Source organism: Plasmodium vinckei, assembly GCF_900681995.1.
Source record: "Plasmodium vinckei vinckei genome assembly, chromosome: PVVCY_13".
NCBI classification, from domain to species: Eukaryota; Apicomplexa; class Aconoidasida; order Haemosporida; family Plasmodiidae; genus Plasmodium; species Plasmodium vinckei.
Genome location: NC_051305.1, coordinates 1759663 through 1785533, shown reverse-complemented (window position 1 = coordinate 1785533; position 25871 = coordinate 1759663). Strand labels below are relative to the sequence as shown.

Genomic DNA, 25871 nt, shown 5'->3' with positions numbered 1-25871 from the left:
ATTTATTTTATAATTATTGTTATTGTTTAGATAGTAAGGAATATATTTGGATATTTAAATTATGCATATATGTGTATATGTACATTTAATAAAATGCGTTAAAGAGACATATGATGAAAACATATTGTGTTAAAAATGTTTTTAGTGAAAAAAAGATATGTTTCCTTTTTTAACACTATTTATAAATCCACAATATTTAATAAAAATTTTCCGAAGGAACGATATGGCAACATTAGTAGTTTGCTATGTAACAGGTAGATCACCAAAAAAAATAAAACAAATGCATGACTAAATAAAATGTTTTTGGTTGTATTGTACATGTCTCTTTTTGGGAAATATGAACATGGGTTATTTATTTTTTTTCCTTTTTTTAAATCCTTAAAAGACGTTTTTTTGGAAGCAAAAATTTTTATGACATATTGAATGTAAAAAAAAGTAGTGACAAAAATGAAATAAAACAAGCCTATCGAAAGTTAGCATTAAAATACCACCCCGATAGAAATCCTAACAATAGAAAAGAGTCAGAACAAAAGTTCAGAGAAATTACAGAAGCTTATGAAACATTGAGTGATGATAATAAAAAAAGGATTTATGATAGTCAATTGAATAATGGATTTTCTTCAAACAATTTTGGAAATAATTATAGCAACATGTCCAATCAAAATATGAATTATAATTTTAAAACGACAAGAATGACTGATGAAGAAATTGAAAATGTTTTTAAGAATGTATTCGGAAATATGAGCATTAATGATATATTTAGATCAAATATTTTTAACGAGGTAAAATAGGGATATATAAAAATAGTGTGTGTGTGTCTACACAATATAGTTGATTCGAAAAATATGTTATGCATATTTTTACATTCTTTAAAATATTTTTTTATTTTTCCTTTTTCTACAGAGTCACTTTAAGACAAGGACAATGGGAGGAAACATATTCACCAACTTTGAATCCACAGGTAAAATAAATTTTGCATTTTTTCTTAAATATTTTATTTATCATGATGAATGCTATTAATCTGAGGGTAACTATGTTTGCCATATTCAAAACTAAAAAATAGTTTATTCCATTTTCATCGTTTTTTATATTTCCCACCTTTACTTTAGAGTCTCATGAAAGTGGCAATCCAAACATTAAACGTAAGCTGATGACCTGTGCCAATTGATATATAATAGACGCTAACATATTATGTTATTATTTTGTGTTTATTTAGTCAATATGACATGTATATATACACATTTTTTGTGCCCCTTTATTCTTAGAAACAAATATAAAGACGGAAATAATACCACGGGGAAATAAAATAATTGAAAAGACCACAAAAATTATTATTTACAAAGATGGGAATGTGAAACAAGAAGTTATAGAGCGGGAATTGAACAACAATCGAGGTTCATAAATAAAAAAAAAAAAAAAAAATATATATATAAAGCATAAAAAATGGAATGTAAAAAAATGCGAAAACGCAATTTTTTCATATATACATTAATTTGCATATATTATAATTAATTAAAAAATGTATAGCAATATTTTTACCAATCAATTGGTAAATATATGTTTTGGTATTATATTTATGTGATATTTTTTTATGACAATTATTTTTCCAATCATTTGGCTAGCTAGCTAGCTATTATTTTTTTTTTTTACTCACATTTTATTTGTCTCATACCATAGCATTTTCAATGGGCAAAAAGTTGCATATGATGGTGACTGCTACGTTGGCAGTTACTTATGTTCATATACCTTCGTCTTTGTTTATTATTTAGTTGCATATTTATTCATTTCTATTTCTTATTTGCCTTTCCCATTTCCGAGACTATATAAATTTCCGCAACACTTTTTTTTAATTTTTAATAGAATTTGAAGGGATCTTTGATTATATTTCAAACTTTGAAAATAACAAAAAAAATATAAATAATTATAGTATGCATAGGTCACCATTAAATAGAAATATAAATAACTTAGCTCAAAATAAAGTAACAAAATATATTTTAAATTATATGTTTGGAATTCTTTCCATAGCAACTCGAAAAATATTTGTTAATCTCACGATCCATTTAATTAGAAAGATAATACAAACAATCCTATTTATGTTTAGAAGGAGATAAGTTGGATTCCACATTTTCTACACATTTTCTACCCTTTTTCTACACATTTGTTCTTTTTTTTTGTTTTATTTACACACCAATTTTGTACAACACACTGTGTGTGTTCTCTTTTGTTTTGCCATTTCGTCATTTTAATTTTAATTTTTTTTTTTTCTACTTTTTAACTTAATTAATATGTATACTACCATCAAATGAGTATAAAATTTTTCTAAACATATATGAAGGAAGGAACCTTGTTTTTTTTGTCTCCTCGTAAATGACCCCCTTCACCATTTTGCTTTGCTCGTTATTCCACACAAGCTGGAAAAAAAAAGAAAAGTATATACATATATAAATTTAAAAAAAAAACATTCATAATCTGCCATTTTCTTATTGTGAAAAATGGTTTAAAGCTAGAGTCATAATAATGATTGTAAACATATCATGGAATAGGTTGAAACATCGTAAGCACACGAAGTTGTAAGTCTTACCTCTGCAGTGTGATAAACTGTTCGATCTGGGTAGTCGATATACCAAGTTATGTGATAATTATCGTAAAACCAATATCCAGTTAAATTATCTGAAGTTTTGATTGTTCCATTTTCATAAATATGGATATAAAAAGTTTTTTTTTTTTGTAAAAGACAATTATATGTATTTATTTTCCAAAGGCTATTTTTTAATGGATGAATATTATTAATATCTTGATCATTTTTTAAAAATTTATTTATATTTTTTTTTATTAAATTTTTTATTTTTTTAATTTCTATAGCACTATAAATATTTCTCTTTCTGCATCCATTACCATTTAAATATAATATAGTAGACCCAATGGAAAAATATTTGTTTTTGTTTTTTTTATTAGCACTGTTAATATAATCTGGATATTTTGAATATGCTACTAACCTTGTATTAAATTGGTTGATATTATTTCCATGAGCTTTGAGGGTAAACACATAATTTTTACTTAAAAAAAAAAATAAAACTAACAAAATAAAATAGGTACATATATATGGGTGGCCCATTATTTGGTCAGATAATTTTGAAGGATATAAAACAAAACAAACATAAAAATTTTGAAATAAATGAATAAATAAAGGTATAGAGAAATATGAAAAAAACAAAAAATTATATTTTATAGGTCTATTAAAAAGTGTAAGCATTTAAAATGGTGTATAGATATGGAAATATATATACATATCTTTGTCTGCATATGTATGTCGATTAGATATAGTTTTCCACTATAAGTAGGCTTCTTTATTTTCAAACAGTTTTTAAATTTGATCTAAGTTTGTATCAGACTCAACACCATATGTATCTATATATTTATTATTGTGTAGGATTTCTCCAGATTTTCTTTTTAGTTCTTCATCTCTTAATTCTTCCATATCTTCATCAGATAAACATGTAAATATTTTATCAACTTTAAAACCCTCGTAATCAAAAATATTTTTTTTTTTTAAAGATTTTCTTTCCTTATTTATATCTTTAATTCGTCGTCCGTTCTTATCATACATATGTTTCATTGCATATTGATAATTTTTCCTTCTTTTTATTTCTTTTTGATCTATTTTATGTGCCTTTAATATATGTATAGACTGTTTTGTTTTATATTCCTTTATATTTTTATACTTTAAAAAAATACCTCCATTATTTATTTGGTCGTCTTTTAATTTATAAGAATAATAATTGTTATATTTGTGTGGTATCTTATTTGCTCCGTACCTTTTGTAGGTCACAAAATTATTTATGAAATATGGTTTTTTATTATCTATGCATTGTATAACATATAAAAAGAAAATAAAACAAACACATTTTATCATAAATGAGTAGCTTGTTTTTGTCATTATTTTATGAACAGTTCAGAAAAAAAAAAAAATACAAATATATATATTATGCCATTCTTATGTTTTGTATAAATTGTTTAAAGGGCACATATATTATTTTTATTTAATAATTTAGAATTGTGATTTTATCAATTAATATGTTGTAAAAGTGATAAGCATTTTAAAAAAGATACCTAATCAGGTGGGTAAAAAAAAATAACGGAATTGAAAAGCCCCTTTTTGTTGGCTCATTTATTTGAGGATAGGATTTACTTTTTTCATGGGTTTTTTAAAAATTGGCATAAATAAATGTATACATATTAAACAAATAAAAGCATAACAAAAAATTAAATGAATAAATAGGAATAATAAAATTAATAATTCAGTAAAATAACTAAAGAAATAATATTAATAATAAAAGATATATTTTATATGGTATTAAAAAATAAATAATTGTCCCTTTTTTCATATTATGTAAAGGTTTAAATTTTCGGAGTGTAAAAAGTTTTTTATTTTTTTTCTAGCTTTTTTTTTTAAATAGCTATAACATATCCTAAGTACTAATATATTATTAATTGTTCATATTTTTTTTATCTCTTTTTAAAAAGTTACAAAGATTTTTAAAATGCATCAAAGGAAAATTTTAATGCATCATCGGCACCCTTAATCTTATGGTCTTTTAAATTTGGAGAAGCTTCATATACCTTTGAAAAAAAAAACAAATAAAAATATTATTAACAATCATTTATATGATGAATATTGTGTGCAAATGTGTGGATATTCATCAATGAATGGAAAAAAAATATTGTACCGTTGCAACTGCCTTTCTTGTGTAATTAGTGCCTACACCTTTAAGTCCTGCCAAAAAAAAATAGGAATATACTTTTGTATAATAAAGAAATTAATATGTATTATTTATTTTCTTGTAAGTTGTTCATCTCTTAGTACCTATGTAAAATATTTTTGTTGTCTCTGCTCCATAATTTTCGCAAAAGTAAAGGGTCAAATAGCTTACATTGAATAATGATGTTACCTAATAATGAAAAATAAAATAAAAATAATAAAATAGCTAGCTAAAAAAAAAAGCTCGAAATTTTTTTTTTTAATAATTACTTTTAAGGGATATTCAACTGCCCCATGAAAATCTTCGGCCAAATCTATTTCTTGAATGCACTTAAAATCGTTAATACTGCATAGACAAAAATTTAATAAAAAATTATTCGTAAAAATATGGATAATGAAAAAAACACACTCATGTATTCATTATATGCTAACATATTTGTCAATATTCGTTTTCTTTTCTATTACTTTTCAAAATCTATATCTTCTCTGTTGGAAAATATTTTCATTTTTCTTGGGTATGTTCCTTCTTCACCACCAATTAAAAATAAACTTGAGATCTAAAAAGAGTGTAAACAAAATCAGCATAAATAACTACAAAACAGTATGAAAAGATGGGTTGTGCTTGTTCTTTAAAATATATCCATTACCTTGCAGGGGTTAGTAAAGGGAATATTTATTATCTTAAAATAAAGGAATAAGAAAAAAGTGTTAAAATATATTATATATACATAATAGGTATATATGGTTATTTCCATATTTTTTTATCGCATGAACATGTTCAGGCAAAAATATAATTTGTTAATGTTTCTAAATGTTATTATTCATACCAACTCGTGATCCGCATCACTTTCACAATATGGTGAAGATAATCTATCTTCATATGGTTTTAAAATTTTTTTACATGATCCATGTATCTGTTTAAAAAGTAATAAATAAATAAAACAACATGAATGTTGTATATTATCTAAAATAAATATCATATAATAATTTCCCTTTGGTTATCACAATTTTTTTGACATTATAAAATTACCTGTTCATTTAAACAAGTAACCTTTTCTATATCTATATATTTTAATAAAAATTCTCCCCCTTTTAAAACTTCATCAGCTTCCCTACATCCACAACCTTCATGATGAGATATTGGCATTGTAAAAATATAAGTATGATTTTATATAATTAAGAAAAACTACGTTTGATGGAACAAACAAAATATGCTTTATTCAATTCTACTAATGTTACAATTTAACGCGGTTTAATATTGCTATGATTTATATTTTATGCAATCTCTATTTTTGTTTTTCAATATTGTGCATATTTATATGCTAACTTGTTCGTTTTTGCCTAATAAAAATACATATAGACGTACAAATTTAAGTGTAAACAATTGTTACTTTAGCCAATTAAATATTACATATTTATTTTATGATATATAAAATTTTGAAACTGATTTTCCATTTAATTGTGGCAAATGTAAATTTGCATAATATTATATAGCTAAATATAAAAGAGAAAAAAAATTATTATAGAATGGAATTTTTAAAAAATGGAAAATAAATTTAGTGACCGAAATAGTAATATTAACCATGTATAATATCATATATTATCAATACTACTTCAAAAAATAAGTAATAAAAATAGTGCTATATTTTTTGATAAAATTAAACTATCCTGATAATAATAAAAAAATATAATATATATTATTAACTGTTCAGAAAAAATAGTTAAAATGTTCATAATTTTTTTTTATTGTTCAGAAAATGTAACATAAAAAATAAAACAAAGCACAATGGTGTAATCAAATTAAAATGTAATAAAAAAAAGAAACAAACAATTGTGTAGAATACTTATTCAAATAAAAAATGGCTAAACAACTTAAAAATACAATATGCGTAACGCATATTTAAGGATATTAGTAGGGTTATAAAAAAAGTTAGGGGAATATGTAAATGTTTAAAGTGGAAGTATGCAAAGTGTGGAAGCATGAAAATATTTTAAAATATAAATGGTATTTTTTTTTTGTTTTCCTTCATAAAATTCATAATATTTTGATCTTCAAAAGATCGATGCCATGAATATGTGTGTTTTCTTTCATTTATTAGTTTTTCGGTTTTTTGATTTTTGTCTTTTTTTTGGTTAGCTAGCATGTTCATTTTTTTTTTTTTTAAATTTAGAATTTCGCTATTTACATTTTTTAAAGAAATAGCTATATACAAATCAGTTGTGTGCAAAATGTTTAAATGTTTTAAACATAATGTTCTCATATTATAGCATGAATATAAATCGTCTATGTCTGTAAAGGATGCCTTAGAATATATATTTAATAAAGAGGCTTTTGATGAATCGGATAAACATTCATAAAAAAAGTTTAAATGATAAAATATTCGAGCTCTCCATAATAAAAAATCTTCTAAAAATTTATACAACCGATTTTGTAAGCAATAATTAATACATTCATTAATTTTTTTTAATACACATTTTATATTAACATGGTCATAAATAAAATAGTCGTTCATATTTTCAACTTTTTTAGCTATAATTTCTTCATTTAATATATATGATAAAAATCGCTTTTCGTACATTAAATTGTCATTTTTTTGTTCATCCCAAGTATTACAATTATTAATATTTTGTATATTTAGCAAGTCTTCAATATCTTGTTTATTTATTATTTTTATATCACCATTTCTACATTCTGTTATTTTTTTAACTTGTCTATTATTTTGAAATAAATAATCTTTTACAACATGATTAGGATTGACCATCAAAAAGCAACTTGCTTTTGTTATGTACAAATTGGCATGTAAAAAAAAATAGTTTTTTTTCATATAATTTTTTATTTTATTTAATTGTAATAATTTTATCATAAGATTAGCATAATGTATTACATTATTCATGTAAAATAATTTATAATTATTTAAATATAATATATATATATTTTCTAATAATAATAAATATGTAACTTTACAATTTATGTATGGAATATTTTCCCATTTATTTGATAATCTTTTTATTAATGTGTTGGAAAATTTGTCTTCTATATCATTTCTATGAGCAACATAATATATATACCTAAAAAATAAATCATTACTTTTTTTTCTCTCTTTAACTATTTCTGTATATTTCACTTTGTAAAAAAACTTTCTTAAAACTCTCATTAATAAAGTGTGAAAAATTAATGAATAGAAATAAGAAATTTTACTATTTTTAATTATCTTATCATAAAAATAAACCAAATTAAATAAGCTTGTCACATTTAGAGGATTAAAATATAGCGACTTTTTAATGGACTGTAATATTGTACAATATTCATTGTTAGCTAATTGACTATTCCATCTTTTATTTAATTCTGTTATTAATTCGGAACATTTTTTTTGCTCTTGAATAGATTTCATATATTTATGTCTGTAATATTTTAAAGGTACCCCATATTGTTGATTTTCAAATGGAGTATTGTCTTTATAGTATCCTATAACTAACGTTTTATACCGTTTTATTTTCCTTCCGAAACTGTTTATGCATTTTACAGCACCTACCATATTCTTATTCCTCCCCATTTTGAGTATACTACCTTATACGTTTGTATATGTACATTTTCCCATTCACTTATTTATATCAGATATTTGGCATGACTAGCCATAGTACATATTTAATCATATTGGGGAAGGTAATATTCATTTATTTTTTTTGGAAAAATGAGCAACATAAAGAGGACAAAAAGTATATATTTTTTTCATCTTTTTATTCATAAAATTGTGTATATATAATTGTAAAAATTTGTTAGTAAACTATTTTATATCACTTAAATTGAAAAGGAAATAAAAATTTTCGGTATAACATGTTTTTTTTTGTTTTGTCATATTTTAAACAAAATGAAACAATTTATTAAGTACAAAAAAATAATAAAATTAAAAAAGTTTGAAAAATAAAAAAATAAAAATATAAATTAATAGTGTAGAGAGGAATAACATCCCTTTATCAAAAATAGTAAACCCTACAAATGTACGTGGAAGTTATAAAAACATTACTAAATTTGGAAAATGGTGTAAAGAGAATACAAACAGTTTTAATTATAGAGCAGCACGCCAACTCTCAAATAATAATTATTGCTTTAAATAAAAAGTGAAAAAAAAAATAATATATGCTAAGAATGTAACTAAAAAGATAATTTAATTATATTATAAAAATGGAATAAAGTAATATTCTCGATCTTAATATTTAAATTTTGAAAAATATTTTGTATTTGTATAGTTATGGAAGATAACTCAGGTTTATGGTTTGTATTTTTTTCCATAATATAATCAGCCATATTAAAAACAGCTAAATATAGCCGTAAAAAATTTATATCATGTAAAAAAAGTTCGCTATTATTTATGTCAATATTTTCTTGATGGCATATTATGTTGTTTTCACGTGATGTTGTCATAGTTAGTAACATAATTAATGTGGCTTCCTGTAAATATTTAACTGAATTAACAAATGAAATATCTTCGGAAAACTTTTTAATTTGATTTAAAGAAATGTGTATATTCGAATTTGAAAAATCGTGAATTAAAATATTATTATTTATGAACAGTTCATAAATTTTTTGCATTAAAATTTTTAATAAAAAAATTTTTTTTTTTTTTACAAAATATTCTGTCCATAAATTATATACACACATATAATATATACTTTGTGATAATAAATTAATAGATGATAAATAATTATATTGAAGTATATAATTTTTAACAATTAAATCAACTAATTTATTATTATATATTTGTAATAATATTAAATTTTTTAAAATAATTATTCCATTTTTTTTATTTTTATAATTCATATAATATTTGGCTTCCATTCTTTCTGACTCTTCATAACTTGTAAAAATAGTAATACACCTTTTTACTAAATCATTAAAAATATTTTTATTCTCATCTTTTAAAATTATATAAGTAGCTTCCTCAGAATAATTTTCCTTTTTCAAACATTCCATAAGTACAGTTATTTCACCGATAGTCATATTTTTTATATGACCCTTTAAATGTGGTAGCAACTTGTCTAACATGTTTTTAAAAAAAAAAAAATTTTTAAACACAAGTTCGTTATTATCTTGTTTGTCTATTGAAAATTGTTTGAAATAAATGTTTTGGGAATATAAATTTGGTTTATTATTATTTTCATTAAAAATGAAATAATTATCTAAATCAGCTCGAATATAAGAATGATAGATTTTTCCAGTAGCACTTAAAAAGTTTATCATTAAATTTTTATTTTTATAAAGTTGATTATTTTCTAGAATTTTATTTACATAATAATTTATCATACAATAATAATTTTTCCAATATACTTTATCTTCTTTTATTTTTATTTTCGATGAAAGAATAGCAAGTGAATCTAAAACTATGATCATATTATTTATTGCCATATTTTTTGTATATATATAAAAATTATTTAAAATAAATATTATAAAGTTTGGTATATCTAAGTGTGTAACTCTTGAAAATAATTTAACAACAACAGATGCCATATCCATAAAATGGTTATTACATTCTTGTCCGTTTTCAATTTGGCTTACTTCTTCACTGTTAAGAGAATTGTCTGATCCGATTGATGGAGTTTGTTTTTTTTCAAAATGGTGAATTAGAATTTGTTTAAAGGATTTAAAAAATATGTTAGCAATTTGTGGTGTATGCTTTTCAGGACTTATCATTATATAGGCTGATAAAATTCTCGATAAATTATTTATAGAATTAAACTGATTAAATTGTGTTATTTTATTTAAACAAGAATATTCGAAAACATAATCTGTTATTTTCAAATTTTTAAAAGCTTTAAAAATATAAGAAAATGTTTTTTCATCGAATGTAGAGAATATTCTTAAAACTCGTAATTTTATACATTGAAATAAATTTATATCATTTATTTTATAAATTGAATAACAATAAAATATGATAGACAATTCTATATTATTGCATGTATCTATAAAATTTGTCAAGTTTGTTTTCATTATTTTAAATAGTTCGTTTACATTATCTATGATTAAACAAGGTTGATTTTCCTCCTTTTTAATGTCAAAGCAGTTCATTACTAAATCTTTGTGTGTACTCATCGTTGAACATAATAATATAATGTCTTCTTTTTTTTTACAAAAAGGTAAGGCATTAAAAATAGAATTAATCAAGAGAATGTTCATTTGTATAACTATTTTATAATCCGTTTGATATTCATTGTTAGTACCATTTTGTTTGTCATGAATATGGTTTTCCATTTCTAACATCCATAAATTTTGTCCATGTTTTGATAAAAAGAGAAAAGATGTTTGTATTAACCTGATAAGATGGTGTAAAGAAATTTTTTTAAAAAAATTATTTTCACAAATTAATGAATCTAATAGTTGGATTAACATTGGGAAAGTTAAATAATTTGTAGTATTATATGCATTTAAAATATTTATTATTTGTATAGCATTTAAATGGTTTTTTAATTTTAATATATGATCTTGATACAGACTAAATAAATAATATTTTTCTACAATTTTTAACTTTGATATATTGTAAAGTAGTAAACTTAAACCTACGAGACTAAACTCAGATGGATTCTTCTTTTCAACCTTTTGAAGTAAAAAAATAAGAAATTCTTTATTTTCAATATTGTCAAAATAATCTAACTTTATCAACGAATTTATTAAAAGACTTATATAATGTGGAGATGAGGGTTTATCAAAAAATTCAATCTTGTCTTCATTTATTATTCTTTTTTGAATTTCTTGTAATAAATATATACTTTTTAAATTCCTTTTGCATAAGAAATTTACTATAGAGCATATATGAATTAGATCAAAATCTTTAAGTCTAAGAATACATCTATTTATTATTTCAATAAAAATTCGATTATTTTCATATTCCGTATATGATAATAAAGTTAATGAATTTGTAATTATTTTTGGACTTAGATTGTTTTCATTTATTCTATACATAATTTCACGACAATAAATATTCCATAAACCTAAATCATTTTTTTTTTCTTTAAAACTTTTTTTTATTAATTCATAAAATTCATCATTTCCATCTGGTATAACATGGTCATAATTATCATTCCCATTTTTAGATCGATTTATATTGTTTTTATTTCTCTCATTTTTATTTATTTCTAATATTGGTTTGGTCTGCTTATAAGCTGGATTAGCTAGCTTGGAACTGTAGTTAAAATTTTCTGACACCCCAATTTTGTTGATGGAAACAAAAAAGTTTTTACAAGTTTCCAATTTCCTGTGATACCCATTCCACAAACCTAATCTTTTTATCTGCATGAAATCCTTCATGCCTTTTGAACTTACTTTTTTTTTTAATCAGTCATTTTTTTTCTTTTTTTTTTTTGTTTTGAAAAAACATTCTTATTGATCACTTCCTATGATATGTTGAGAAAACTTATTTAATAGTGTATCTAAAAATTGGTGACCAGATAGAGTTACCTTTTTATACATATGAAATTAATAAAAGTTCGTTTGTTTTTACTGTTTTTATTTTTTTTTATTTTTATTTGCCCCAATTAATTTTCAATTAAATTATTTATTTAATGGGAATATTTGTAGAAATGCATTTACCGTTATTTTTTAATTCCCTTAAAATATATTATCATTAATTTTGTGAGATAATTGATAAAAAGGGTTAGAAAAAAAAAATTTATATAACTATTTGAAAATTTTTTTTTACGATAACACCAAGGAGAATTACAACAATTAAGGATTATTCATAGGTTTATTTTTTTGCCATATTTTTGAAGGATCTTCTATTTGTCCATATATCTACACTTTTGTAGTAAAAGAGCAAAAAATGAAATAATAACATCAATAAGAGAGAAATATATGCACACATACGCATGTACATATAGATAGGATACATAACAAAACCTTAGAAAGATTGTCAAAAAATTATATAATAACAATTATTTGATATCCTTTAAAAAAAAAAATTGTTTCTCTTTTTGTTCTCTATTTTTTTGCATGCAACAAAAAATGGTAATGCTATTATGTTAGTGAATGAAGTAGTAAATAAATATTCAGATTTATATATTTATAATTTCACCTTTTTACTTTTTCTCATTCTTTAAATAATATATAAATAACACACACAATTTTTAACTTTAATAAATGGGTGATAATTTTCTCGATTTAATTATGTTTTTATAAATATAAAAAAAGAGAAATTACGAAAATGTTCAAATAAATGAATAATGTTGTTGTCTAATTTATTGATAAATATGGTTAAATAATATAAAATAACATTTTTATTTTTTATTAAATTAAAATATATATCGAAATTTTATTATATTTATTATTTTTTTTTAATAAATGCGTATAAAATATTTATTTTCTACAAAATTATATGAACATGTCAGATTTTTTTTTTTTTGGTCATAATTTTTTTTCTCTGTTCATATGGGTCTTGGTATTGTCTTTTTGATTTGGAGAAAATAAATAAAATGACGAAAAAGTAAAATATAAAAAAAAACATCAGAAATATTACTCTTTTATAAGTCTACAATTAAAAATATTTATTAACACATAAAAAAAAGCAAAAAAAAAAAATTAAATATTTGTCTTAATTTTAATTTGTTTAATATATTTTCCATTTTACCTGTTTGTTCATATTTTTATTTTTCAAAAATAGACATTTTTTGGATAGCGAAATTATTTCTCCATTTAAACCCACACATTAAAAATAATTAATAAAGAGAAATTCGTTACTTTGAAAAGGAGAATTGTGTCTATTCATTTATTATTTCATTTTTTTTCATGTTTTTTCACTTTTTTTCATTTTTTGGTAATTTACATATTTACACACACATTATTAATCATTAATTAATGTATTTAAAGGTATGTACAAATCTGTTGCACCCATAAATACAAATAGTTATATATTTGTTATACGTAAAAATTACATAGATAGCTTTAAGCGTACAAATATATGTATTATCACATATAAAATCATATTTACATATTTGTGGAAATATATAAACCTTAATCTACATTATTACTCATCTTATTTCATTGAATTAGCCAAATTAAATATTATACTTTGTGCATTGCCATATATGCATGTACATATATATATGACTATTATTGAGTAATATACATATAGTATGTGTCCACAAATTTATAGTCGTAATTCTTACTTATCTTCATTCCAAATTTATTATATATAATTTATAGACGCAATTTTATATATAGTAAAAAATTGAATAAGAAGAAACGCTTAGTTTAAAGATTTTTTGATTAAAGTTTTTTTTCGTATTCTTTTTTATTATTATATTTTTTAATTATTTTTTTTTTCAATGTGCCTAAATAATTAGCTATATATACATAGAATATTTTCGCTGTTTAAATTTTTCAAAAAAAAAAAATTAGCATTAAGTTTACATTGTAGAATTCATGTTGTATTTTATTAATTAAAAAAATTCATTTAAATAAAAAAAGCGTACAATTTTGCTATTATTATATAGAGGCAAACACATTGAACGTGTATATATATGTGTACATATGTATGCATATGTGTTATAATACTGTTTGTGGCATTTATGTATATTCCCACATGCATATGCCTGTAGACAGTATATGCTCATTTAAATAAGACAATAAAGCATCGATAATCACATCCCCCCCAATATTTCAATTTATATTCTTTTAAATATGAAGTTTTTAAATTTGTCTGGGCTTGGACAAGGTGCCATTATACCTAAATTTGGGATTTTGTTTCTTTTTATAACTTTAATATTATTTTCAGATAGTTTTACAAAAAATAAAAAGATTGAATATTTATTAAATGCACAAATAGCTAGCAGAAAAATATGTCATTTATTACAAAAAAATATATCAATACTGGACAATTTGGTTATATGTAATTATTTTTTAAGCAATAGTTATCTTCAAAATGATTGGAGTAGTTTGAAGCAGGGCGTTGATAAGGAAATAAGAAACAATGGTATGTATGATATCGACGCAAACAACAATATATCGATAAGTAGGGAATACAATTTTATAAATAGAAAGAATATTAGTGAGCAAAATGAATATTCGTTTGACATAAAATTCGACACCAATAATAAAGAATTAACAGAAAATGTTTTGAAAAAAACTAGGATATCATTTAAACAATTAGACAAAAATAATAACAATTTTATTAGCTTTAATGAATTTCACAAAAATATAGAAATATTATCCCAAATCCCTAAAGTGAATAAAAATATTTTGAATTATTTATTTAAACAATTTGATATTGATAATGATAATAAATTAAACTATGCTGAGTTTGTATCACTAAATTCTTATGATTTTACATTTTTAAGCATATATCCGATTTTATTTAGTGATAAAAATGTAATTTCAAAAGATGAAATATTCAATTATTTAGAAATATATTTTTATGAATTTTTAGAAAATGTTATAAGTGATAGTAAACATTTATATGCCAAAAATTATTTTGTTTATCAATGTATAAATAGTTTTTTTGCGTCTAGTCAAAAGATATGGGATATGAATAAAGATCAAAAATTACAAATGGAAGAATTTGAAAACTTTCAACATGCATTAATAATGGAAATGGAAAGTTTAACAAATTTCTTACATTTAGATATTAATATGGATAAAAAAGTTGATATATCTGAATTACTTTTTTATATTATCAATGATACAAGTACCTATACCAAACTACATGGCTATATAAAAGAGTTAGACAAAAAATATCCCAATGATGGAAACCAAAAAAAAGAGAAAATTATACAATATATGGAAAATAATTTAAACATTGAAAAAAACATTATTTTTCATGTTCAACTTTTTATGCATGCTTTTGACCATAATAATGATATGACACTAAATTATGATGAATATAAAAATCAATTAGCAACATTATCAGTTTTGGATAAAGTACCAGATCTTATTTATTATAATTGACAATTTTATAGAGAAAAAAATTGTGCAATATTTGTATGCATATTAACTACCTGCACGTTCATAAAATTTGTTGATTTTTTTTTTTTTAAATCGTCAGTATATAAAAAATGCACACAATCTAGCTATTCGATATAGCTTTTTTTTTTTCTTTATTATTTTTTTTTTTTTTTAAATTTATCTCATATGATAACTTAAGTGTGTGCAATATGCACATAAGGGAATATCATAGTGAGGATAGATCTATATGATATACATGTCCAGTAACTGCTCATATATTTATGGTTTATTAGTATTACATAATTTGAATGAGAGTTTTTAATCTTTTATTTTGTTTGATATTATAGTTTTTTACATAATATTATTTGTTATGCTTTTTTTAACTTACATTTTAATGCCATATTTTTCATAAATTTTAACTAAATAAATTTTAATTTTTATCAATGTACATATATATATATAGCATGCTTCAAAACGAACTATTGTATACCTTTTTTATTTTTTAAAAAATCAACATATATATATAGAAAGTCTTTAGAGAGGGAAAAAGTATTATATATGGCTTAAGCATAATATATAGGACTAAAAATGTACATAAAAAATGAAGAGAATATTTTTACATTTTTAACGTATAATATAATATAAATTTTGAAAAATGTAAAAATATTCTCTTAATTTTCTATGTACATTTTTGTATGTAAATATTCATGATATTTCAAAAAAAAAAATATTTGTATTGGGGTTGGTCTCTATAATGAGTAACTTTATTTTTTTTATGGATAATAAAAATAGGGAAAAAATTATATTATATTTTTGCTATATAAAATGGTATATTTATAAACATAATTTTTAATAATGGCACTTTTAATACATGATATTGCTCATGTTTTTTATTATTACATAATTATGCCATTTTGTTGTATATATTATTTGCATAGTTTTTATAATAATACTACCTGTGCATACTTTTACCTTCTTGACGTGCATTTGTGGCCAAGTAAGTACAAAAACTGGTATGAATGTGTTTGACTAATTTTTTTATTAAAATTGTTTAAATATATTAATGGAGTTATATTCACGTATTTTTATATATATATACTTATACGTGTTTTGGAATTTTTTATACTTAAAAATTTATTACTGTTAAAATATTGAAGTTGGAACGTTTTATTTTTTGCATGTCAATGTTTACAAAATAATTATATTATTATGGAGATACTATGCTATATCGTGTTATTTTTTTATTCAAAATTTAAACTCATGCCCCACAAATAAAACCGTTTTTTAAAAAAATTTGCCATAAACTGGTTTTAAAAAAATAATAAAAGTATTATGCATCCCCATATTATATTTAATAATAATAATATTATATACATACCAATTTTGTATTGCTATGATCGGAAACTGTTCGGGGATGATATATTTTTAATATAATAATCATGCGTGCATAAAAAATATATATATTAAAGAAAAAAAAAATAAGCAAATAATAATAAGTAGTATATAATAATTCATATATATATTATTATATATGTACAATAAAATTATAGAATATAAAAAAATTCTTAACTTTTTTTTCCACATACCCACAAAAAAAAAAACGTTATAAAACAATATATTATACGTTAAACAACAAAAAATATATCTATGTATTTTATACATACACGTACGTACATATATGTATAAAATTTAAATTGGTAGTATGCTTATTAATTTAGCAAAATTGGAATTTATTGAAAAAAAATAAATTTTTACATTTAAGAAATATATATATTTATATATATTGGGGGAAAAAAATTAAAAATACCTTTTTTTTTTTTTTCTTTTTAACCACTGCCTTTCATTTTAGGCATTTATTCATTTATTATTTTTCCCCTTGTGTTTATTTATTATTTTGTTAGTTGGAGACAATAATACAAAATATCACTGACAATTTTTACTGTTTTATTTTTTTTTACAATTTTAATTTTTTAATTTTTTTTGTATTATTGGATGTAATTAGCAATGACAACAGTTTGAATTATGGGATTCTTAATAAACGATGAAAAAAAAAGTGAAATAATTAAAAGTAGTGAAGACCTTGAAATACCTAGAATAAATGATATATATTTGAGTGAGTGTAATGAAAATGATGGGTACATTGGAAACTGTGAAAATAATATAAATACGTATGGTAGTAGCGACAAAAATAAGGTAAAAAATGTTTTAGCAAGTGATAATTATGTTGTTGAAACAACTGGTGAAGATGCTACCCGAGTTGAGAGCAAAGATAATGATTTAACTTATGATGGAACTGCACAAGAGGACGTAAACTGTGTAAATAACAGTAACAATATAAATATGCATGTCCATGAAAACAATTCAGGGAACATAAACATATCTAACAATTTTCTATTTGATAAAGAAAATGAAAATATGTGTTCTAACAACACATCAGCAACCACTAATAATGCGAATATGGAAACACAAAAAGATAGCAATGCCAATGAAGATGGCAACCTTCTTATAAATAATACAAAATTAAATGAAACATGTTCAAACAGTAACAATGTGATAAATAAAACTTTTAATAAAAATATGCGAATTTTTCGAGCAACACCATATAATACAAATGAATCTATTTCATCGATTAAAAAAAAAATAAAAAAAAAAATTAATGAAAATGATTATTTATTTTGTATGATTAATAAATTTTTAAGGGATGGATTGAAAAATGAATGTATTCCCTTATTTGAGAGGTTGCAACAAAATTTATTTTTTTTAGTAATGCTTGCTAATGTTTCCCATGGTAATTATGATGAACATGAAAGTAGTTCATCCGATTATTAATATAATGAAGCAAACAATAAAAAAAGTGTTTTCGTTTTAATATATCAATTACTTACGCATATATATAATACATGTAAATATGCAAATATTATATATTAGGAAGATTTGTATATATATATATATATCTATGCATACACAATAGGCTATGTTTTTATGTAGCATATATGTTGTATTAGCCCCTTTACTTTTTTTTGTAATTATATTTGCATGTCAATATTATCTTTTTACTTATGATAAATTTTTAATGTAAAATAATATGCATGTGGTTATTTAATAATTTATTTTTCATTTATATATAATAGAATTTCTTTGTACTATTATACGACTTATTGCAATTAATGAAACGTCTGCACGTGACATTCCCTTTTTGTATTGTATGCTACCACTTTCTAATTTACTACATATATATATATATATAATTTTTTTTTAACTTTTTATATTCATATTTCTTTGTCAATTAGCAATTTAACTATCATACAGACATTTCAATATATGCAACGAGCTTTCATTTTGATATTATCAATGGTAAGGCTACGTGAGTTTAGCTTTATGACCATTTTCGATTGATTGGTTAGTTGGATGACCATTTTTGATTGATCGGATTAATGTAGGAATGCTTTTAAAAAATAATAAGCAGGTGTGTTTGTTTATTAAAAAGTTTTAATTTTTTGGCTATTTCAAAAATAAAAAAATTAGTATAATTACACAATATATACGTATGCGGAATATATATGTATGGGCCACATACTAGGGTAGATGTATAAAAAATGTAAATTAAAACAAAGTGATTAAAAATAAATTAAAAAAATATATAGTATTTATGTATACTATATTTTTAGATTGAAGTTAATTTTTTCTCGATTTTCCATAAAAAAGAGAAAAATTAATTCTTTCAAAACGGTATATTCATAATATATAGAAAAAATATATTTTGTGTTTCATTTGTTTGAGATATTTAAAAATGTTTATATGGCAAAGTAGTAACCATATTGTTATCAAGGTTTGTGTATGGTTTTGCAGGATTATTATTATATGACATTCTTTTATTAAAATTGGAATATTTTTCTGTGTTTTTTGATCCATTAAAATTGTTATATGTTAGCATTTTATTATGCATATAATCTATTTGTGTATTTCCTACAATCCCAGTCGTGGGACTATTAGTAGGAGTAAACATATTATTTTTATTATTATTATTATCAATATATTGTATAGATCCAGGACGGACTAGCGGGATAGATGTTCCTGATGTAGATGTACCAGCTTCTGATCCATTCATAATGTCATCTTTTTTTAAAAGACCCGATGGAATAACATTATCAATATTACAATGATTATTTATTATAGGTTGAGGTTGTTGTTTATTTAGATTGGTCATACTTTCTTCGCCATTAGGTTCTTCAGTATGTTTTTCCTCAGTACGATTGTTTTCACCACGATTTTCATTGATTTTATTTTGTTCAATACTATTATTTTCATTTTCTGTATTTGTAATGTGCCTTCCATTTTCTAGGGGCATAGTTGAGGTTGATGGTGGGCCAAGTGTTGGTGCTCCATTTTTATTCATGTTATCCATATATAAATAAAATAATAACTGTTTATGTGCATTTTGTTTATCCAGAAATTCGTAATTAATTTTAAAGGAATTGTCAGCTATAGCTTCCCAATAGTGCCAAACAGTTTTAGGAATTCTCACTTTTAAATTAATTCTTTTATTACTTTTTTGAGGTATATTACATCGTAAATATGCAAAACCTTGATCATATAAATTTCTTAAGTTAACATCATACAAATTAGGATTATTAAATGCTTCATGAAGAGTATATTTTTTTGCTTGAATCAATAAGTTGTCTCCCCAATCAACCAAAAATTCACATTCAAGGGTAAACAAATCTCTTAAAACCATACCTCCCAATTTATTAAACGCTATTTTTATATAACAGAAATTTTTTGAAGTATTTTCATCAGGAAAACCATTATTTGGATATATACCTGATATTTCAAAATATGGTTCATCCATTTCATTTTTCATAGTTGGTAGTATAATATTATTATCCTCTAATATTAATATATCTAATTCTAAACAATTTTTTTTGGCTGTTTTTGTTTGTTTGCTCACTACATTGTCTTCATAATATTTCAATTCTTTGTTCACAAAATCTGTTGCTTTTTTAATTAAATCTTGGTTATACATAAATAGGGTTTTTTCAAGCATGGCTTGCTTATCATTATTTTCTACTTCTATTCGAGGGGTATAAGGTCTAAAAAAAAAAAGAGAAATAAAATATGTAAAAAAATCTGTATAGCCAAAAAAAAAAAAAAAAAAAAAAAAAAAAAGCTAGCTGCACACAATTTGTACATAATTTTTTTTAGTATATTTAATTATTTGTGCGTACTCGGTACGAACGGTGTTGTAGTAGTACAACTCGGGGATTCCAATTCGCCACATGACTTCTTTCCAGCAATCTGTAAAAAGGAAAGTTGCATTTTCGATGTGCATATGCAACGAAGATTTCATAGGGAATGAATAAAAACGCTAGTATATGAAAAAAAAAAATAGTAATAACTTACATATATTCCTTTGGTAGTGTTCGGTGGCAAATTTTTGCTTCAATATATGACGTCCACAAGCACGACATAAAGTTCGTTCACTTTGTTTATAATAAAAATCTATTCTTATATCTCCTATGAATTGATCTCCTCGAGTAACAGTTCTAACTTTAATTATATCAGTATTTGGAAATTCCCATAATTTTTCAAATAAATCATCTACTAATAAAACCGTTTTAAATCCGGTAACTCTTTGATTTATTGGACGAATATTTTTAAATAATTCTTTTGGTAAATCATCCATTTTATATGTTTTCCAATTTGGTCCACTTTGTAATATTGTTAAATCTTTTAGCATATTTTTTATTTCATTAAAATGTAATTGAGAAGTATCATTTGCATTTTTAGGTTGTTTGAGATGTTTATGCATTACATTATTTGGATCATTATCTTCATGATATTTCATTATTTCAGGATTATTTATATTAAAGGTACCTCTTCTTCTTCTTCTTTTTTTTATTTTTATTTGTTCATCATCGCCTTGCATTTTTTTTTGTCTTTTAAATTGGTTATTATTGTCATAATTATTATGATCATGTTCATAATTATTATTGCCGTGTTCATAATTATTATGATCACATGTATTTACACCATTGTAGTAATTATTGTTATTATTTAAATTGTAGTTATAGTTAGGAATGTGTATATTTTTATTGGGAACAAAATAATCATATCCATTATTTCCATATACAACTATTTCATCTTGATCTACATTTGCTGATTCATTTGTTTGTTCCATATTAGTATCAGTAGTTAGCGAAAGTGTTTTATCATTAATTTTTTCCACCTTGCCGTTCATATTATTATATTCATAAGTATATTTTCTTTCCATATTTTGATAATTCAAAGTTCCATCATTTGGTAATATATTTTTCAATAAATGATTATTTTCATTATTATTTAATTCTTTTTTTTCTTTTATGATATTTTCTTCATTTTTTTCGAGATTAGATTGTTGCATATTGTTAATTTCTGTTGTGTTTTGATTATCTATTAAGTTATGTATTTCATTTTGTTCCGTATTATCATTTTTTTTTCTACTAAATAATCGTGATAAAAATTTATCTCCTTTTTTTTCTGTTTCATTTTTTTTTGAAAAAAAGAAGTTGGTATTAAAAAAAAATCCGCCACTTTTTTTATTTTCTGAAGGATTTTCAGATTTTATTGTAACATTATTTATATCATTAGAATCGGAAATATTTTCTTCATTAGGTTCCCCTTTTATATTAGTAATACTATTACATTTATCTACTTTTATTTTAGGAATACTATAATAAACTGAACTATCATCATAATTATTATTTATATTGAAAAAATATTCTATAAAATAATTTAGATAATCTGTTTTAATCTTTTTATTTATTAGTAAATTTTCACAGCATGTTAAAAATATATGATTTGTATCGAATGAAATGGGATCATCTACATCTACATAATCTAGAATATTGAATTTATCTTCTTTATATGATATATGATCTTCAGCATAATTTAATTCATTTTCTGAATATACATCTTTAATCTCTTTTTCTTCTTCATCTAATAAGGAAGCAATTGTGTTTTTAGATTCATATCCATTGATGGTCTCTTCGTTAATTGTATCATTTTTTGTATGAAGAGAATTTAAGAACCCGTCATAATTAAACTCATTTTTTGGGTTCATAGATGTTGCTTTTTGGCGTAATTTCTTTTTATTGGCCGTTTTGAAGTAAAGGAAGTAAGTCAATGCAGTAATGGGAGTAGTAGTGTGGCCACTTTCATAAAAGTAATTGAAATAGTTTTCATAAGTAATATCGTCATCACTTAAATATTTGCAAAAATGGTGATCTTCATTACATATATTAAAAGTTTTCTTTTTCTTTTTTTTCAATTTTTTTTTAAAGCTTTGTTTATATACACAATCATCATCTGATTTATTTTCATTTTCAAGGTATGGATTTATTTCTTTATTGTCATTACAATTATTAGATATGTAATATTTTTGAGAGACATAAATTTTTGTAGTACCATCTTTAAGATAAAATCCTAGTTGGTTAATTTTGTTTGGCAATTTATTATTTTTAATTCGTGGAGTTGAATATATAAGTTCATTTGAATTGTTCTTATCCATTTCTAGTGATAAATCTCCATTGTGAATGTCACAAAAAGTTATATCATTATTGCATTTATTAATACTTATAGAAATATTTTCATTACTAAATGGTATTTTATTTTGTGTATTATAAGTATAGTCAAATGATTCATTCTTTGTATATAAAATACTATCTTGAGTTTGATTAGCTTTTAATAAATATGCATAAATTCTTTTTCCATTATATTTACACCATAATTTCTTTTTTTTATAATAATTATTTTTAAATATTATATAATTTTTTCTAATACTAGAATTGAAATTATACCATTGACTATTCCCTTTAGCATATATATATGACATATTATAGAAGCTGAAATAATTGTAACAACTTTTTGTTTGTAGATCTTCATAATTATCACATTTATTAATCATTGTATTATCTATTGTATTTATATTGTTTCCATTAACATTTAAATCGATAAAACTTGTACTATTAGATAAATTAATAATAGATGTATATTCATCTAAAATTACAGTATCTTCTTCATTAGAACCTACTAAATCAGGTACTATTCCATCTGCATCTGCCATATTAAAATTATTGCTACTACTTATTCTTATATCATTTAAATTATTTAAAGAATTTTCTTCTGATTTTTCATTTTTAGATATTTCATCTAATGTATTGTTTCTTTCAGTTCTACCAGATCTTCCACTACCTCTTTGGCCTCTTGTTGCAATTCTCGATCTACTAGTTCTTCCTGTTTTATTAGCACTTGTAGATGTTCTAGCTCTGCCTCTTCCTCCCGAAGTAGTAACGGTTGTAATATCAGTTGTAGAAACAGATACAGAACCCGATCTTTCTCTTCTACAGCCTCTAGCTCTTCTTCCTCTACCGCCTCTTCGTCCACTAGAACCCATACTACCTCTTTTATTTTCTGGTGTATCTATATTTAGTTCTTTTTGAGTATCAGGAGTATTATAAACATGTTCTAAATTAATATCGGTTCGATATTCATGGGAATTAGTCATATGATTATTCATATTTAAATATAAAGGATTATTATATATCATATTTTGATCAGAGAAATAGATATTTGTTGTATCATTTTCGATATTACTGTTTGGTCCAATTCCTGAAGAGTCTGTAGAATATATATTAATACTACTACTGTTAGCATGGCTGTTTGGATAGCTATTATTGTGTGTACTACTATTTCTACTACTATTTGGTGCACTATAAAAATGATGAGAAATATTGATAGGAGGTTGAGATGTAGTCGGGGTATTTCGACCCGTTTGAAGATCCCATGAATCATCCTCTTCATACATATTATAATAATAATTCCTCAATAAACTTGATTGTAAATTATTTGTTCTATCTATATCGTTTATATAATTTATATGTCTAGTGTCTATATTTGTTGATATATTTGAAGGTAAATTTTTTGAAGATCTCATTGTATTGATTCCAGATGCATCTATAATTGAATGATTTATATTTCCTCTTGGTATATTATTTATATTTACATTATTTTTATTTTCAAAATTAATATTATCATCTTTTAAATTTTCGGCATAATACATTTCATTATAGTATGTATCAAATTTGTTTTTTATATTATTTTCATTTGAAAAAAATCTATTATTATTTATGTCATAGTAATTGAAATTTTTTTTATTATACTCATTATCTATAGGAATATTTTTTCTATAATTTAAATACTCTGGATTATTATATAATTGTTGCATATTATTATTTGGTAAGTTTTTTTTTGAATCTGTTAGTTCGTTTTTATTTCCCATGGGATTATTATTATATTGTTTTACTTGGCCCATTTGATTGTTGTTATAATTTATTGAAGTATATTTGTTTGGAGTTCCAAACTTTTGCATATGTTTTATATCAAGTTGTCCAAAATCTGGTGTTAGTATATCCATGCCCATATTTATTTTATTATGATCAGTACTAAGATTGCTTATACTATTTTCAGATTGTGTATCTACACTATCCCTATTATGTTTATCTAGTGTAAGATGATTCATTTCATTTGTTTGATTTTCATTTATTTGTGTTTCTGAATTAACATGAGTATAAACATACCCATGTGGCATTACTTCACAAAAGTTCGAAGATTTATTATTAGGATGTCCATTTTCATGGTTTATTAAGTTTGAATCATAAGTAGTGGTATTCATTGTATTTTCATTTATGCAATTATTATTTACCAATACATTTTTTTCTATATAATAATCTTTAGGCTCATAATATATATCTTTATATAATTTATATTTTGTGTCAGTTTCCATACCTACACAATTGTTAGCATTATTATAGGGTTTGTAATTATTTTGTGGTTTGTCATTTATAATGTATGTATTGCTAAATTTGTTAGTAGTCTCGTTATTTTGTTTATCTTTATTACTTTGTGTATTTACATAATTAGCAAAAGGTGTACTACTCATTTTATTTTTCAACTCGTCTGTGATTTGACGACTAGATATGATCTTTTCTTTTTTGTTTTTTTCAAAATTTTTTACATTAGTTATGCACTTTTAAATCTTAGTTATCTGACAATACTTCTGCTATCCCAGTCTTAAAACAATATCTTTTTCATATTTTATAATTTTAGTTTTCCTAAACAGTTTCGCAAGTCACTGTGCATATAATTATG

The 25871-nt window shown here is 22.8% G+C and overlaps 9 protein-coding genes across 9 annotated transcripts; 3 read left to right on the top strand and 6 right to left on the bottom strand.

Annotated features, from left to right (window-relative positions):
- Nucleotides 1-135: 135 nt before the first annotated feature.
- PVVCY_1304800 (DNAJ like protein, putative) lies at nt 136-2111 on the top strand (the record flags this gene model as incomplete). Its single annotated transcript, XM_008624155.2, has 6 exons — nt 136-254; nt 386-782; nt 904-961; nt 1110-1142; nt 1266-1394; nt 1861-2111. 6 exons carry the CDS (start codon nt 136-138, stop codon nt 2109-2111), a joined length of 987 nt encoding a protein of 328 aa, XP_008622377.2.
- Nucleotides 2112-2276: 165 nt separating this feature from the next.
- Nucleotides 2277-3253, bottom strand: PVVCY_1304790 (conserved Plasmodium protein, unknown function; the record flags this gene model as incomplete). Its single annotated transcript, XM_008624154.2, has 2 exons — nt 2277-2411; nt 2582-3253. 2 exons carry the CDS (start codon nt 3251-3253, stop codon nt 2277-2279), a joined length of 807 nt encoding a protein of 268 aa, XP_008622376.2.
- Nucleotides 3254-3364: 111 nt separating this feature from the next.
- On the bottom strand, nt 3365-3937 carry PVVCY_1304780 (conserved Plasmodium protein, unknown function; the record flags this gene model as incomplete). The annotated part of the gene is made up of 1 exon (XM_008624153.2): nt 3365-3937. One exon carries the CDS (start codon nt 3935-3937, stop codon nt 3365-3367), a length of 573 nt encoding a protein of 190 aa, XP_008622375.2.
- Nucleotides 3938-4536: 599 nt separating this feature from the next.
- PVVCY_1304770 (thioredoxin, putative) lies at nt 4537-5906 on the bottom strand (the record flags this gene model as incomplete). The annotated part of the gene is made up of 8 exons (XM_008624152.2): nt 4537-4620; nt 4728-4774; nt 4865-4949; nt 5030-5105; nt 5225-5316; nt 5407-5439; nt 5587-5673; nt 5790-5906. 8 exons carry the CDS (start codon nt 5904-5906, stop codon nt 4537-4539), a joined length of 621 nt encoding a protein of 206 aa, XP_008622374.1.
- Nucleotides 5907-6750: 844 nt separating this feature from the next.
- On the bottom strand, nt 6751-8313 carry PVVCY_1304760 (conserved Plasmodium protein, unknown function; the record flags this gene model as incomplete). The annotated part of the gene is made up of 1 exon (XM_008624151.2): nt 6751-8313. One exon carries the CDS (start codon nt 8311-8313, stop codon nt 6751-6753), a length of 1563 nt encoding a protein of 520 aa, XP_008622373.2.
- Nucleotides 8314-8912: 599 nt separating this feature from the next.
- PVVCY_1304750 (conserved Plasmodium protein, unknown function) lies at nt 8913-12059 on the bottom strand (the record flags this gene model as incomplete). The annotated part of the gene is made up of 1 exon (XM_008624150.2): nt 8913-12059. The coding sequence occupies one exon, from the start codon at nt 12057-12059 to the stop codon at nt 8913-8915; it is 3147 nt and encodes a 1048-aa protein (XP_008622372.2).
- A 2367-nt stretch (nt 12060-14426) lies between these two features.
- Nucleotides 14427-15689, top strand: PVVCY_1304740 (apicoplast calcium binding protein 1, putative; the record flags this gene model as incomplete). Its single annotated transcript, XM_008624149.1, has 1 exon — nt 14427-15689. One exon carries the CDS (start codon nt 14427-14429, stop codon nt 15687-15689), a length of 1263 nt encoding a protein of 420 aa, XP_008622371.1.
- A 2019-nt stretch (nt 15690-17708) lies between these two features.
- Nucleotides 17709-19054, top strand: PVVCY_1304730 (conserved Plasmodium protein, unknown function; the record flags this gene model as incomplete). Its single annotated transcript, XM_008624148.2, has 2 exons — nt 17709-18449; nt 18977-19054. The coding sequence occupies 2 exons, from the start codon at nt 17709-17711 to the stop codon at nt 19052-19054; spliced, it is 819 nt and encodes a 272-aa protein (XP_008622370.2).
- A 416-nt stretch (nt 19055-19470) lies between these two features.
- On the bottom strand, nt 19471-25662 carry PVVCY_1304720 (conserved Plasmodium protein, unknown function; the record flags this gene model as incomplete). Its single annotated transcript, XM_008624147.1, has 3 exons — nt 19471-20776; nt 20912-20981; nt 21087-25662. The coding sequence occupies 3 exons, from the start codon at nt 25660-25662 to the stop codon at nt 19471-19473; spliced, it is 5952 nt and encodes a 1983-aa protein (XP_008622369.1).
- Nucleotides 25663-25871: the final 209 nt, after the last annotated feature.